Source organism: Lissotriton vulgaris, chromosome 3_1 (assembly GCF_964263255.1).
Source record: "Lissotriton vulgaris chromosome 3_1, aLisVul1.2, whole genome shotgun sequence".
NCBI classification, from domain to species: Eukaryota; Metazoa; Chordata; class Amphibia; order Caudata; family Salamandridae; genus Lissotriton; species Lissotriton vulgaris.
In genome coordinates this window covers 2,073,623,741-2,073,641,664 of record NC_141689.1, presented here as the reverse complement: position 1 = coordinate 2,073,641,664, position 17,924 = coordinate 2,073,623,741, and the positions used below count along the sequence as shown (strand labels likewise).

Below are 17,924 nucleotides of genomic sequence, written 5' to 3'. Positions count from 1 at the left end.
CAAATGGGGCAGAATGTCTTCAATGTGAATGTTCATGCACAAACCTCATACCCCCATATAGGAACTTCCTGCATGAATGCTAAGCAGAGGATAAGTAAGTAAATCAGATATGCTGGTTGCTGACTGCCCAGTGCATTACACTGATTGAACAACAAGAGAATAAAGATAAGTCAATTGTAAGGCACAACCTTCAGTTATCCTTATCAATATGCATTTGTAGCCAAGGTGATGTCCATTCTGGTATTATTTTCTTGTACACAAACAGTTCCAACTGCTAGGAGAGAGGATATCCTCATTGTAAGTGAAGCACTATGTACATTACTAAGTAGATATACATCAGTAGGGGACGCAGCTTGAAGTCGGACCATGGATGGGTGCCTCTTAATGAGCTCTGGTGTGGCCACAGAGGGAAAACCGACTGATGCTCACATATGGCCACATCTTCATGAAGAATTTGTTAATGATATTATGGGAACACAAGCTGCCTTTCAAGGTCATCGCAAGAATGTTTACATTGAAGGTTCATTAGTTCCTTTCATGAAATTCGGGGGGGGGGGGCGCACTGATAGAAAGGTTGCGTCTGCAATTTTGTTTTGCTTTGCCCTCAGATTCAACATTGATGTTCTTGCTCTCTCCCTTCACTGCACCACATTTACAATATGCTTAATGGGAAGAGTATAATTTTATCTTAAACTACTTCCATGAATTATCTATTGAAATTCGGAGGGCGCGCTGAAGAGAAAATCATGCCCTCAATTTTATTTCCATATACAATTATGATTTTGTAGTCTGTTGGACCTGGCATCTTTTTGGTGTGTTTCCACTGTCTTTTTGCTTTTTGGTCTCACATGTTTTTTACTCCATTTCTGCTGGTTTAACATCTCTGTGGACTTTCTCACTGAACTTCAGTGTTAAAATATAAGTGCTCCTGCTGTAAATGGTGGTGAAAGACTGGCATATTTGATTTAGTAATAAGTTCCCAGTAATATGCATAGGTGTGCCCAGGGCCTGTAAATCAAATGCTGCTAGTGGGCCTACACCACTGATGGTGCCACACACACAAGTAGCTTCAGGTTCTCAGACCTGCCACAGTGATTGCTGGGGGAGAAGTTTTGCATTGTCAACATTCCGTCCATCATTTGTTTGCTCTAACACTTTTTGCCCTAAGTGGGATGGGTATGCCCAGACCTGGGTCCCTTGCTCACTGTGCCACTGAATTCAAGCTAACCTGGCTGAAGAAGGGTGACATACCGTGAAACCAGTCCCTGGAGGCTTGTTTCCGGTCCAGGAAGGAACTGGCCTGGCAGTTTGGTCTGGACTGTTCCCATAGGGCACAGGGTCAAGACTGATTTGCATATGTCTGGGTCCAAATTGGTGTGGTGTGGTGGGCAAAAGAACGATGAATTTAACCCAAAACCTTTGACTGGGGGAGAATGTTTGCATTGTCAGCATTCCGTCCATCATTTGTTTGCTGTAAAACTTATTTTTTAAATACTTCATTCTATTTACATTGGCATTGATTCTTTCGCTGTGATCACTATATATAACATGGTATAAATTTCTTACTACATCATAAATGACTTTCACATTTATCTTATTGGAATATTAAAGGTTTGGGCTCTCCTATAAAACATCAAAATGTATTACCAAACCTCTCTGGACTAAAAGGTGATATTGTTTTGTTCCAAAAAACGCATGTTTCCGCGGTTCAGGGAAACATAATGGAGTGGCAATACTCTGCAATAAAGTCTTAGAAATTCAAATTATTTCCCAAGACTCAGAGGGCTTATTTATTAACCCCTGTGTCACTTTTGTGCCACCGTTGCAGCACTTTTTGTGATGCAGTGGCGCCGTAAAAATGCGCCACGTTGTGCCCTATTTACGAAGTGACGCATCCAAGCAGAAGCACATTTTGTAAACCCCTGCACTACAATGAAAACTTTTGCTTCACCATTTCTCTGTTCGCAAATTTTTATCTTTTACTCACAAACCACTTCTATGTACCTTCCTATCTAAAACAATACATGTAAGCTTCTGTGTCCTATTTTTGCCCTCCATAATAATATCAAGGACCAATTCCTTCATTCCTCGAGCTGGTATATTAAATATATAAAATCAATAATAAAACTATTTGTAGGAAGACCTGTCATAAGAAAGGTCAAAAAATGATTCATCAACTTTTTGATAATGATCTTTTCTTCCATTTGCACAAGCTCAACAAAATATTTCCTTTCCTCCTTTGTATTCTACTGAACAACTCTTAGTAATATATGTGATTTATTCAGCCTATAAACATCTTCTACACAATATCCTTTCTACTACTCCTATCCCCCAATTGGCAACATCTTTCTTATCCTTTTCTTCAGCATCACAAATGTACAATAAAATAATTGCTTCTCCAGAAGATCAACCAAGACTGATGTTGAATTACCCTGGGAACATGACCTGGACACATCCTTTTCAATTCCCTTATGGAACAGGAATTGGCTTAAGTTACTTGAATCCTCTAGAGCAGCTATTACTATTTCATCCTTATGTTTCATTTATACTAGGCTATTAAGTACCCCAACAAATTTACAAGGAATATGTCCCACATCCTCGTCCTCCTATTGGTCTTGCAATGTCTCTCCCTCTGACCTCAAACACATGCTATTTGAATGCCCCTCTACATATACATTTTGGTTGAAATTCTGGAAACAGATAAATAATATTTTTTAACACACAAATACCTTTCGATTTCAGAAATATATTCTAAGGTAGTATCTTAGAGTATCGACCTTCTCATCCTGATAACGTTGATATATTGGATTTACTTCCTCCATTTGCCTTTCAACCGATCACCAATTTATGGAAAGACTCTTCCAATGTATCTTTTCAAGCATGGTGGTAAGGTGTTTGCTACAATAACAGGCTGAACAGAGCATATGTCAAACCATAATCTATTTCTAATAAGAGAGACATCCTTTGGCTACCTGTGACAATTTTCCTGAACTCTTCAGCTCAATCTGCCAACACACATAATCCTTGGATTCAAAAGGTGCCCAAACCTCCTTGTTTTTTTATTACTGTTATGAAATGAAATGAAGTATTTGTAAAGAACTACATGTACTTGAGGGTGTCTAGGCGCGGGTGCAGATTACTTGATTTTGAATATTTCAATGAAGTCACCATTAAAAAGCAGTGTTTTCAATCATTTCCTAAATTTAAACAAATGGATTTATTTTTTCAAGGTTATAGGGAGGGAGTTCCAGAGCATGGTGCTGGTATGGGTAAGCTTTTTCCTCCCCAGTTTACTTTCCACACCCTGGGAAAGATCATATTTCCACAATCCGAAGATCTAAGTGGTCTAGCTGGAATGTTTGGTTTGAAATATTGTGACAACTGCCATGGACCAAGGCCATACCGAGCTTTGAAGGATATGCACAGGGCTTTGAATTGAATATGCTTGGCTATGGGCAGCCAGTGTAATTGGGTGAGAGTGTAGTTGTGTGAGAGCGTGTGAGCCCAAACAGGACTGCTGCATTCTGAGCAATCTGAAGTTTATGAATGCTGCGCTTTCTCGCACTAGTGAATAGGGAGTTACAGTAGCCAAGCCCAGATGCAATAAGTGCCATGACCACTGTTTTCTTTGAGTTATATATTTTTATACTAATGCACATTTATCTCTTATGTTTTAGCAATGATATTGTGTCTACTTAATTATTCATGGGATATTTATTCTTCCCTTTTAAATTTTTTTTGGATCTACGATTACTTTAATATTTTTCTAATCACACTGTTTTACTTGATTTTATACTCATTGACTGTCTCATATCAAATGTTAATAAACATTATCATTCAAAATGAAAAAAACATTGGAGGGAAGCCGGGGGTGTGAGTCCTACCTCTATCCATTCCAGCATCCCATTGGCAACTGTCATCACCTCAGAACAAGATACCACTTGAGAACATCTCCATAGACATGACCCGTCTCACAGTCACCACACCGCAATATCACTGACATCTAATTTAATGCGTTCCAGGCAGGGTCGGAATTGACCACAAAATATTTCCAAGAAAAATGTGGCCCCCATTTGTGAATCTAAAAAAGTGGTCCACCTTTTCAGATCTGGGAGGTTTTGAACCTGCAAATATATACTATATATTTAGGTGGTCTTTGCAAGGTATGGGACATAGCACACACTTGAGCTGGTATACTCAAAGAAATCAACAGAAACCTCAGCCCACCAGACCATAAAGAAAATATCCCATACACCGACCTTTCAAATTAGCCTTTCCAGTTTATCACTATACAGGCCAGTTTGAACCTGGCTACAGGTACGTATAGATCATAGGATTGAATGGTCTATGGTTAATCCAGAATGTGTTTGCTATCCTAAATTATCATTTGGAGGAACGAACGGCAGCAATTACTACAGAATCAGACAGCAATTTTCAGTCTTGCACTTTTGGATTCCTGTGGCAACCTTTTTGAGAATGGACACAATTTGTTAAAAAGGTAGCACATTTAGGAACAGCCCAAAAGAATTACATTTTATTTTTCCGAACTGACTTTTGATTTTCATACAACGCACTAATATTATGGACTGAATGGACTTATAAATTATTAGTTTTCATTTGTCACCCCAATGTACTTGAAAAAAATGTGTATTTTCAAACTCAGATTGGAGCCAGATTTAGTACATTTCTTGTTTACTTCCCACTGCTTTTATAACTTTCTACTGAATTGAGTCATGCCTTGATACAGAATGTTCTTTTGATGTTCCTTCTATTTATTGTACTTGTGCATTCATTATTTTAAGATGCTGTTTTCTACTTTAAATAGTCATTAGTTGTTTTGTACAGTACGCGCCTCCTAATTTGACAGAACAAAACACATGAATCTTATGTGACAGAGAGATGTCTTTCTGCTAGAATAATACTAACCTCCAACATGAAAAAGATTCAGTCAATCATCGCAAATAAATTTTGGAAAGAAATATTCATACTGAATAATAGTGTTCTTTTAAATGAGAAAGAGTAGCAAACACTGTAACACAAAAATGTACATTTAAAAATGATAACACTGTTGTGCTATTATTTGAATTGTATGTATGCATTAGTTCCCACTAAGCTTCAAACCATATATCAACATTTCATGGTTTATATAGATATAAAGAACATTTAAATATTGTGAGGAAAGAAATATGAATCACTGCTAGTGACCAAATTACAAAGTTAGTTTTGTTCAAGATGCTGTTGTCCTCCTCACATAAAAATATTGCCACAGAGGTATTTTAGGGCCATGTGTATGAAAAACGCGATTTCCGATTCTCAAATTGCAATATTTAAGGAATCGCTATTTGAAAATCCCAAAATGCAATATATGTGGGATTTGCAAATAATTTTGCAAATCTCTCAATTCCTTATTTGAAATCGCAAATTGAGATTCGCAAATAAGGAATACCTTCCCATTCATTCCTAAGGGCTAGGAGGCCCAAAGGAATGAATAAGAAAACATTCTCAATTTGCGATTCTCAATTAGAGCATCGCAAATTGAGAATGCAATTTCAAGGGTGCCAGGGTGTCAAAAGGACACCCTGTTGCACCACTGAAATGTGTATGTGTGCACATGTGGCACACATACATGCCCTAAGTGCATGTATGTGCACCACATGGCACATTCAAAAATGCAAAAAAGTGAAATTTTCCAAGAAATCGCTAATTACCACCAACTTGAAGTATGCGATTTCTTATGGAGAAAATGCACAACTTGGGTGCATTTCACATCGCATTTAAGGAATCACAATTTACGATTCCTTAAATGCTTTCGCAAAATAAGGAATCGCAAATTTTGCAATCTCCTATTTTGTGAGGGCCTTTTGGGATGATACATTCCAAAACGCTTTTTCCCGTTCGCAAACGGGCCGTTTGCGAACTGGAAATGTGCTTCATACATATGCCCCTAAGTTCTTTATAGTGATAAAAGCAGACTTTTTCCTTTTTCTAAATTTGTTATGCAAAGGCTATTTTTTGGGTTTCCATTGTGAACAAAGAAAAGAGATACATTTCCTCCATCTTGTTTAGAATGGGTGCCAACGCTCTAGTTTTTAGATATAACTGCATGAGTGGGACATGGCATCTTAAATACTTTTGCTGTAAGGGACAGGGAACTCACAGAAACTCTATTCTTTTGGGGTACTAAGAATGGTATCTGTGTTAGTCCCTCATTACAATTTATTGTGCGCATACTTGCTGGGCGCATCGGCACCAATGGTGTATTCGTTGACCTCTCAACAATTGTTTCAGTGTGATTTCTTTGACTGCTAGAGCAATGGAAGGAACTAAGTTACATGGGTTGCACTTTCATGAGCAATTTCAAGTTAGACAAACTGATATATTTTGGGTCAATTCTTTCTCTCCATGAACTTAGTAAAAATAGAAGAGTTCATTTCAGCGAGATACAAGAATTATCACTGTAGAAAATGCCCTCTATTTTGTGGTTTTCCACAGTGTTTGCCCCTTTTTTGTTTTGCTGTATTTAGCACTCTTAGCACTGTGTGCACGTAACCTCAGTTCACCAGGAGTGAAGAGCCTGCGCACAACTTTTGAACAAAATTGGCTTAATCTTAATTGATATATTTCAATATCCTATAAATGCAAAGTGCAGAAATAAACCCAAAGAATGGCAACTTGAATGTCACTTGTGGACTGCAGCACTGATTATGTCATCCATTACAGTGGCAGAGAAAACATGACTGTAATTTGTAACTTATAACATCAAAGATAGAAATACTTTCTTCATATTTACAAAAACAAATTAATTGAGGAACTTACATTTTTAATAAATATTTGAGAAAAGAAACTTTTGGAAGCTTACTTTTCCCCTGCTTGAAGTTCCTAGAGGCTAATTTGCATCAGCTCGAGAACAGCTGCTCAGTCAGTGCTGGGCCTTTATGAGGTGTGAAAAGAGATGTGGGGAGATGTTTTTTCCCCCTCACAAGAAGACTTTTTTACGATGGGCCTAGATATTTGTTTAACTTGTAAAGGGGCCTGCCCTTTCACAAGTAAACTACCTGCAAAAGACAACCCTTTGTCCCACCAAGCTGACACTAAACCCTGTGGAGAGAGAACTATAAGCAGATCCTGTTTTGAGTGACCTCAAAGAAGGGGACTGCTCATTTCACTGGCCACACAGGCTCTGTAAAAGGAAGAAGGGGATTCTCTAACTTTAATCTTAGGAGTAAGGTGCACTGTGTGATTGATGGTAGTAGTGTAAACATAACTTGCTGTAAAGGTGTGCAGTGTTACCCCTGGGAACTTTCACCCATTGGCTAGGAAGGAAACAAAACTAACCCCTACCGAATAGATGCTGCAACCCATAAACACTGCCTCCCAAGATACCCTTCTCAGGCCACTTTATTATACTGCTAAAGATCAGAAGAGACCTGGACCTGCTGTCTGTGACCTATGAGCAGCCCAGAAGAGCCAGCCTGTTCTTCCTTGTACCCAAGACAAAGAAGAGGGTTCAAAGGGTCAGTTGGCTGACCTCCTGTGTGCTACAGGGAAACAACAAGCTAAAAGAACCCTTTAATCTGAAGTGACCAGTTGACCAGCATAATTGAAACTGGATCTTACTGGAGTGACACATGGACCTTAAATGCTGTCCCTGAGGTCCTCAGAGATTTGGGATTGACCCAGAGGCGCTGCTCCAGAAACCATGAAAAGTTGGGACTTAGGAAATCTGTGGACTCCAAGACCACCACCACCATCAGAGGGGCCTTCAATAAAAAGTATTCAATTTTGATGCATCTTCCTTGGATACAGCTTTAGGCTTGCCCACCTGGGGCTGTATTACACATGCAGTGCATTTTCCTTGATTACTCCGGGTGCACCTTTTAAAAAGTGTGCCCAGCGCAAGCAAGGAAAATGTACTATATTAGGGTGAATGTGCTGCCCCCTGGGCAGCTGCAAACATAAGTGTAAATGGAGCAGCTGCTTTTAAGCCGCTCTATGTTTTCACAGTGTAGGTGGCAATCAGTCTGCACTTTCAAAGGGTATTAGAGACCCCCTTGCAGGCAGGTGCCGTGAGTGACTGCACCCACCTGTAAGGGGATGTCTGGCGTTCATGGGACCCCCTTTCCCCTCACCAGAGGACTGAAATCAGGGGGCCCCCTGACAGTGTGCCACCTACTAGGTGGCACACTGTCAGTTATGGCTCCCTCCCACTAGACTCCAGTAGTTCAAAAGAGGGTGGAAGAAGCAATCCAGTTGAATGGTAGACCAAACGACAGACAGAAAACTTAAAGGAGACTCACCAAAGGAATTTAAAAGCAATGAAAATTCACAAAATGGAGTGATGCATGAAATGAACCAAAACACTTGCAAGGAAAACAAGCAACTAGCTAGATAGTAGGAAAGAGTTTTAGTGCTAAGCTTTCTTAAATATTGCTGCTGCCTAGTTTGACCCAAAAGCAAAAATAATCCCTCTAAATGGCAAGTTGGAACAGTGCGCTTTTTTAACATCATCTTTAGATGTGCAGGATACCTTCCTGCACTGGGCACATCGCAGACACCATGCACTGCCTGGCATCTGCAACTGCCATACTACTCCGGTCTATAGAACATAGAACATGGTGACTGTGTTTGGTCTTAAACCACAGCAACCACATGAACATTCTATGACTCTTGTTCTCATGTCCATGGTGCTCATACCCTGTTGAGACCCTATAGAACTGTGTCATGAGGTAGGTCCTGAAAGAATCCTCATCTTTAGAAGGCAGACCCTTAACCTATTTGAGACAAAATTGTCAGCTGGCCCATACCCCTTCCAATCATTAGCTATTGAGTTTGTCCTCAAGAGCAGCTAGAGTCCACTTATGAGTTTTACTTCATTTTTTGTTTAGAAACTTTGACTATTATTTGAGGAGGAGGTGACTGATATTAAAGCGGTAGAGATAAGGACATTTTACACAGAAACATGAACAACAGGATGCAGGACAGATGCTGAGGTAGGACACATCTAAGAATGGCTACTCCCTAATAGTTCTGTGTGTGCCATTTTCCGAGGCCTGTGTGCCAAGAGATGGCCATTCCTCTGGCCATGTTGCACATGAGGCAAATGACTCAGTGGTGATAGATAACCTCTTCACAAGGATTGCTGGCTTGTCCACATAGGCATGGACTTGGCTGCCAAAGCTGCCCCATCTCAGAGATTCTGTGTTCGTGTAGCTCCCAGAGGCTGAAGAGATGACTGGCTCTTGACCAAAGCTCCCACACTCTCTTGATGTTGAGACATTTGGTAACAAGTGAAAGCACTTTGAATAGTCTGGTTCTCGTTGCAACAACAAGATCTACTGATACCCAGCCATGGGGTCCTCTGTGTGGAGCGCTTTGCCTCCCAACAGTAAAGCCTTTTTTTAATTTCTTTTATTTCAGCTAGTAAAAAGTGAACATAAAACAGCAACACATCCAAATAGAATTGTCAATATTATACATGATACATGAAAAATGCTCATTGATTAGTATACAAGGAAATCCAGGCTTATACATCTAAAAGAACAACTTTGTGTGTATGAGAACATATTTAGGCCTAGATCTCACCCCATATTTCATTAAGCTTCTTAAAGGCTCTTATCCTTTGCGAAAATAATTTCTCTTTTGATTTAATACGAGAAATCTTAGCCAACCACTGTGAGAATATTGGAGGATCAGCTTCCTTCCATCTTTGCAAAATCAATGACCGAGCAACAAGTGATGCTGTAAATACAAGATGTTGCTGATGAATTGGCAAAGCGATTGAATTATTCATACCTAATTACGCCCTATTTTGTTCGGGTGTTAGATTTATTTCAAGTTTGTCGCTAAGCCACTGATAAATCTGATTAAAATTAGCACCCCTTATAGGTTTATGATCCCAACTATTATATGTTTTCCATGATTGTATATCATTCAAGCCTTTCAGGGAGAAGCCACACCCTTGTCCTACAAGTGATAGATTGCCAGGGGTTATGCACCTATCCATTCTTCTGATTCCTGCCTGATTATTCCATCCTACACATCTGCTACCAGCAGGGAGACCAGCTCTGTTTGCTGACTCTGTACGGTCACCTCTACTGTGAGATCCTCTAGCAGGACACTTGACTCCTCAACTGGAAGTGTATGATTGCACTGCTCTACATACAACTCTATAGATGACTTTATTGGGAGTGTTCAAAAACACTAACTGGGAACAACTTCAGACTGTAGCTTGTACCTAGGCCTAGGCACTATACATATGTTTCTCCCTCATATGCTATCCACTTTCCTGGTATTGATACTACTCTTCTGCTACTTGCTTGCGTGACACCTGGGATGTTGTCAAAAGACCCAACCTGCTGCCATTGGACACATTTAATATGCTGTTACTTTTGGTCACCTTCTCCTTAATTGTTTGGTTTGTGCAATGCACACAAATTATGGTATCTACTCTCTTGACTTACCTATTGTGCCTGCCCCATTTCACCCCAGCATCTAGTGCGCCAACTACCCTTTTTGGACGCACTCTCTGGTGTGTGGCCGCCAGTTGCTCAATTTATTGGAACAATGATGGATATCACTCTGTAGACCATCAAGAAGAAAATATCTCAGACTGGGTCCACTATGTTCAAATTTGACTGTATAATATCTACCATGAAGTTCACTCAAAATTAAAGGAGTTGTTGGCGTTCCGTAAATGCCTTCACTCCACTGACAAGAGTCTGGAAGACATGGAGAAATGCCTGGATAACTTCCAGATCAAGTCCTGGTCATTTGATATCTATAGAGCAAGTCACAAAACTTGAAGAGTTAATATATATGTGTAAGTTATGCCAAAGGCAATGGAAGGTAAATGTATTCCAAACTTCTGGTATATTATTTTCCTGAAGCCCCTTAGGAGTACTTTTATGACCCCTTTGAATTTAAATCAGTGCCTTGTATGAGACCTAGAACATCTCCACAAGGCAATTGTCCACAACATGATATTTAATATCTCCTGTGACTTTAACATGCACAAATAATTGTCAATGCAGAAATATAGAAGGCCTCATTCGTGTTTGGAGATAGCTCAATCTATGTACAAGCCGATAAATCATCTGATATGAATATGAAATGAGAGAAGTTCCTGGCACTCCAACCTTGACTGTGAAGAAGAGGCAATAAACATTGGCTCTTTGACCTGGCAACGATGGTCCTTTCCTAGGATGGAAATTCCTTCAATATGCTAAAATTGAAGCTCTAGATATATTCTCTGACGTTCTGCATAGGGACACCACCAAACTCCCTTGCGAAAATGCTGCATCACCACAATAAGTGGCACTAGTTTACTCAGTCTGGCCTCAGCCGCAGGCAGCCTGGGATGGCTAGACTACATCGAATCAAAGAACCCCTTACAAGGGCTAGTAAGAAGTCCAGATCTCTTCTCAAGGGGGCTGACAATCCTGAATTTGAGGTTATGCTTCCCTCCAGACTCTCTCTTGCTCTTTCACCTGCTCGAACCCCCACTTTTAGTTGCTACCTTTATGTCTGAGCTGGCTTTCAAACAGAATACGTTCCCAATTGCTACCATCCTGCTTAGTGTCACCCCAAAATGAATAGTTTAATTACATTTCCTGAACCTAACAAAGGGCTATGGGCTACTGTATTATTTTCTATGTTGCTGTAATTAGGTTTCTACCGATACGAAAAGACACATTTTACAATATATTATTAGCTGATGTGACTATATGACCTATGTGACATCTGTTGTTTGTCTCCTGTGTGTATACTATCCCGCCCTCTCAACTTCCCCTCCCTCGCAAGCTCTCACCTGAATGCCATGCATGGACTCTTCTGTGTCTGCTTTCAGCTCTGCATCATGGGGTCCCCCAACTCTGGGCCCCAATTCTTTCTGCTAGATTATTTGCCCGATCCCTATCCCTGCACTTGCCTGTACTACAGTGGTTTTGGTTCCTGGACCAAGGTTTCTGATCCCATATCGACCCAGACAACTTACTGATTGATTTTGTCAATCCTTTCCTTCCACTACTGTTGTTGACCACAACCTCTGCTCATTCCTTACTGCCCCTCCAGGAGACCAGATTATCCTTGTCCATAGTAAACTTAAATGCCCTTCAGCTGGCACCTGCGGAAGGAGCTTCATTTCATGTTGTACTAGCCATATAGACTGGCCCCTGACTCACTCCTTTCATTATGGCACATCTATTGCTCCTTTGAACTGTTTTAACACTCTCATCATATCCTTCCCGTTGCCATGTGTCCACTGCAATCAGCTCCTTTTGGTAAAATGGCATTGTTGTTTGTCAGTTGGAACATTAATGGCCAGTCCCATTTTGTCAAACGTAAAAAGGTTTTACATTATCTTTACACATTGACATTGTATTCCTACAGTACACCAACTTTCTCATGATGAAACAGGTTTGAAAATGATCACGGATTGCATGGGCACTGCGATTAGTAGTAGTAATGGATGCAGCGTGATCAGGGTGAACTAGCAACATACGGCAAAATATCTAAGAAATGTAGGATGGCAATTCCTATCAACAAAACCCAGTCCCATGATGTTCTTAAGACTTGGTCAAACCAAAATGGAAACTACATCTTTGTGAACTTGAAGATGTTTGACAGGACTCTGGACTTTAGCATGGTATATGCCTCAAACACACAAGGTTTACTTTTTCTGTAATTGTATCGACAAATAAGTGAATTCAATGCTGTGCTGTAGTTAGTTGGAGGTGATTGGAACCTTGTCCTGGACTCTCTTCTGATACATCAGAGCATCCTGATGTTGGGAATTGGAAGGATAGAGCTATTCTGACTGACCTGTTGATTGATCATGGCCTACTAGATTTATGGTATCCCATGCATCCCACTGATTGGAACTTAAACCTTTTTGTCACATTCGTTTTTTACATGAGAGAATATTTTATTCTGTAGGGGCCTCTTATAGCCAAGTGACTCATTAGTCTACCCTGGAAGGTGGCGTGTCCGATCACTCCTCTGTTATGTTAGGTCTGGTTTTGGGCCAATCAACATGACCTCCATCTTTATGGTGCATGCAAACCAGGGCATAAGATACCCTCTGACAAAAAGAACCTCATGTCACATGTCTCTACATATGTAGAGGACAATCAGTACTCTGTAACATGGGCTCAGCTGTTGTGGGTGTCAGGCAAATGCTACCTGGAGAGAGTTGATGATAAGGGATAATGCACTGGCCAAGAAGAAGGCAAAGGAAGAACAGTTGTCTTTGGAATTTCAAGCGATATCCTTGACATTGCAAGTCAAACAAATGCCCATAAAGCTGAAGTAAGGAAATTAGAAACTTGGGGGATAAAACAGGCAAAGTCCTGGTAGCCCAATTATTATCAGCTATTCACAATGAGAGCGGATATCACCTCTCTCATCCCCTTGGCATAGTGAAGACATTTGCATCCTACTGTGAGAAACTGTATGGAACTTAAGCCACCGAAATTGTGTACATCATCGATTGCCCAATTTGTATTATGTGTTCAAGGATACTGGTTTTTCAGACCCACTAGACTCTATATCTAATAAAGCTACTTTCTCACTGACCTATTAGATTGCTCTAGTTCCCCTAACATTGACATGAAAGATGTTGCCACAATCCTGGCACCCAAACTACAGACAGTTAGTTATATGCATGTCTATGAAACCCAAGTAGTGTTTGTCAAAGGCTACCCATCCAGGAACTACCCCCAGATTCTGTTGCATAACCTCTGGTAACTCTCTTCCTCCCAGATAATGCATTGCCATTCCCTTGTATGTGAAGAACGTGTTCAACAGGGTTGAGTGGGAGTACTTTTTTGGGATTATGGAAAGAGCATGCTTTTGCACAGATGTTATTAGAATGTTAGCAGTGTATGTTACTCCTCTGAGGTTTCTGCTCTTTGCAATGGTTTCTTATCCGGACATGACAACATCCAGAGGGAAACTTTTCTCATTCCTGTTATCACTGGAACCTTTGTAAACTGTCATCCATTCCATGGCCTCATTTAAAGGTACTGATAGCCAGGCAGAACAGTTGAAGTTGTTTTTTTATGTGGACGAGATCTTGCTGCCATTATTCCCTGAGACCTCATTACCCATCATCATGTCTTTGATTCGTTCTTACTCTTTAATTAAGTGGGTAAATGTGAGGATTATCCACAGTTTACCAACACTGATGAGTGTAGAGTAGATAGCTATGACATGAGAGGGATGCCTAGGAGACTAGCCAATTGTGGCATTCAGATTACTGGAGGACAACATAGTACCACTAAGTGCCAAAATCAAAAATAATTTTGGGAAAGGGTCTCACCTTTACTTATTTTTCTGAGGCTATGTCCAAATAGTCAAACTGACGGTAGCACAAGATGCAATTACAGTTTCGTAATTCTTTCCTTTCTGGATCCCAAAACCATGATGGTGTATATCAATTATATGGGACAGGGGCAGAAAACCTAGATCCAAAATGCAGAGCCTATGTGCAATACAGCTTCAGAAGAACTTGGACTATCCCATTTGGCCACGTACACTTTCTGGCCCTCTACCTATGATAGCTCCCTTTTATTACCAGGTTCACAGGAGGTAGCCCCTTGAATTTCATTGAACAGCTGCCGCTACACTACCTGGAACTGCTCTCCTAGTGTACTTATACAACTCCAAGACCCAATGTTTGAGCACCACAATCATTAGAGCTTTGATAGACGCTTGGTACCCAGTCCACAAACATCTCATTTTTTGCACAAGCTTCACTCATTTGACACAATGATGGAATCTCAACTTGGGGCAGTACGCTGAACTGGATGGACTGGCTAACAGTGGGGATCCTTAGTGTATGGCAGTTGCACCAGGAAGTAATGCTTAAATCATTTGTGACTTTTGCCAGGGAATTTGATTTGGAACTGGTTGCCTTTTGGTGTCGGCATGTTTCTTGCATGCTTGTTTAGCATTTGTGGGGTGGATGACAGCGTTTTTGTATTGCATGCAATGACTGAATGTTGGTTTGATTGATGGTACAGAATATGGTATGATGTATATAGGCAGCATTCATGGGTGGCTCCCTAAGATACAGAAAAGCATAGATGTCTTCAATGAATTGTTTATAGAATTGTTACAAAAACTCATAATAGTATCAGTTTTCCCAAACGCTCTTGACATTGCGTCAAGATACAGTGTACATAAAGGTCGATGGCTCGATGGACACATTTTGTCTGTGGGGTGTGACAAATGGATTTCTGAGGGAAAATTCCTAACAGTTTTTCAGAATTTGGAAGTGAATTGAGAACCATGATCAGTGATTATCACAGCTAGTAAGTGGTGTAATTGTACATTATTGTTTAAAAACAAATTGTAGCCAAAACTGTTGCTGTGGGAATTGTTTCAAAGGAGTAGAATGACCTAATTTTGTAAATCAGTATATCACTCCTCACAAGTTTTTGTATGATGAAGATTCATGTAGTTATTTAGGAAAATCCATAGAACCAATTGTTCAATGTTTACAAGGGGTAATTCATAGTTGTGGTAGTTCATAAGGTTTACTTTCTCGATTTGTATGCCTGAATATTAGCAACTTAATTCGAACCACACGTCTCTGCTTATGGCTTCCTTACAGTTCATTACATGTAGGCTCCAGATGTTTACCTGTAAAATCTGTGCACATGGACATCATTTGGGAGTAGTAAGGGGTCGCAACTGGGACTTCTAGCTTGCTCCCTGATACTCCTGGCACTTCCTTCGAAACCCCTGGCCTCAGAGGGGGTAAAACCTTTGCCTTTCCTAAGGCCAGTGGTCGCAAAGGAAGTGCCAAATTTCGAAATTTGAAAATTGCAGCATATTGTAATTGTGATGTTAATCAAAGAAAATATAGAGCCACTCCTCGCAATTTCAAGGTGAAACACACTAAAGTAACGAATTGCATGTAGCGCAATTAAAATGATGCCAATGTGATTACTTTGAGAGTTTCAAACATGCGTCCTGTCTTATTGACACTCTACATGCATCTATCAGGTGATTTTAGACTACCAAATCAGTAGTCAAACTTGTTCAATTTACATTCTCTTACTTATATGGTCAAATATATTTAAAAATGACTATGACTACAACCTTGCATAACATAAGTATAAACAGCATATCAAATTAAAAGTTGCTCTTGCATCAATATTTTAATTTCATATCATGTACCAAAGAATCTTCAGATTTACTCGGCAACAAGTTGCTCAGCCAACGCATTCACCTTATAGACATAAGATTACTTATGCCCACAAATATTTTACAATAGAAATGTATTTTTATTGTCTTGAAATTATGGCATTACTATAAATGTTTGTTTAGAGTATTATAGGATAAAATGTGGGAATGTTTGGGAAACGTGTGCCACACGCTCTGATGCTAAATCTCCTAATATATTGATGACGGAGTGAAGAATATGCTTCATTCTTAAGACTTTGATGGTAATTGAGGTACATGCAGAAGGAGCACATTGATGTCTGAGTCTGCATTGTCTGTTGTTGAAAAGCTAAGCAACATGTCAACAAGAGTCAGCATGAGAAAATCCTGCGGTGGAATTGGAGGGTGCACTTAATGGAGAACTGTTACTCTAAGTCAAAGACATGCGTAATACAACAAAACCACTAGGACTCTCATTATAAGTGGCATTTTAATTCCGGAGGGAACAGCGGAACCAGCCCAATTAGAATTATGAAATAATTAGAACAATGCAGAACTGCCATAAACAGACAACATTTCTGGATTAAAATCAGGAGGATGTTATGAGGAAAGATCACTTGGGACGCAGACGAGGAATTACTGATTTAGTTGGTAATTACAGGAAAACTTCGAGATTCTACCTTCCAGCCTTGTTAATTTCAATCGCCGAGTAACTAAACCCTCAGTAATCTTGGGGCATATTATCAAGGACCGGTGTTAAAATTATCGCCATTTTATCGGCAGGAAACTGCCGATAAAATGGCGATAATGGGCTTGATAATACGCCCTTATTAATTCCTATAGAAGCCCATGTTAACATCAAAACATGGGTTTCTATGGGAATTAACAAGGGCGTATTATCAAGCCCATTATCGTCGTTTTATCGGCAGTTTCCTGCCGATAAAACAGCTATAATTTTAACACCGGTCCTTGATAATATGCCCCCTTATCACCAAGGAGCAGATTTAATGGAGAGTATCCCAAGTCTAATATAAGTAGCCACTGACACCAGAGGATGAACCTTCTCATGGGCCATAGAAGTCATTTTACGGTACACAATATTTCTTCCAGTAACAGTTTGCACAAATCTTCTCGGAGAGCATTTGATGCATTACGAGAGAGAGCAAATTATATACATGGAGGCAAAGAAATAAAAATAACCTACCTTTCGAGAATGGATCTCTTTTACATACAATGGAAGGAGAAACTCCGAAATTCCTTCTAGTCGGATACCTTTCTTGTTAACTCTTAGGTTCCCCATTCCATCCTGTAAGTAGTAACACACGAGTATGAATGTGAGGATAGGGTTAATAAAGACATTTTCAACATCATTGTAAGTCAAAGCCAAGTTAAAGAAGAAAGCACAGATTTGAAAGACTTAGATCTGGAATTGATGCTGTAATTTCTGCCATTTCAACTATTTTTTATCAAATTAGTAACTGTGATACCGATCTAAAAATGCAGATTTAATATTAGCATTAGACCTTTCCCCATTTGCCTGCACCAATGCCTGGAAGAAGGACAAATCAAGTTTTAAATATAAAACCTTGGACCCCTTCTGAAAAAGCAAAGCCTTTCCATGCACACAGCCTGGGAGCTGCAGTTCCCACGTCGACTCCACTACACTTCAACCACCAGAGTGTATGTCAGGTCTTTTTCCTAAACGGGCTGTTGCCTGGCACAGTAGAACTGCTGTAGTAATGTAATTACTGAAAATG

General features: G+C 40.0%; 1 protein-coding gene across 1 annotated transcript in view; it reads right to left on the bottom strand.

Moving 5' to 3' along the window:
• SGCZ (sarcoglycan zeta) overlaps positions 1 to 17,924 on the bottom strand; it is a 1,984,974-nt gene that overhangs the window by 845,400 nt on the left and 1,121,650 nt on the right. Inside the window, exon 4 of the mRNA XM_086963343.1 lies at positions 17,372 to 17,473. Coding sequence (XP_086819469.1) covers positions 17,372 to 17,473 — 102 coding nt within the window. The remainder of the gene's footprint in view (positions 1 to 17,371; positions 17,474 to 17,924) is intronic.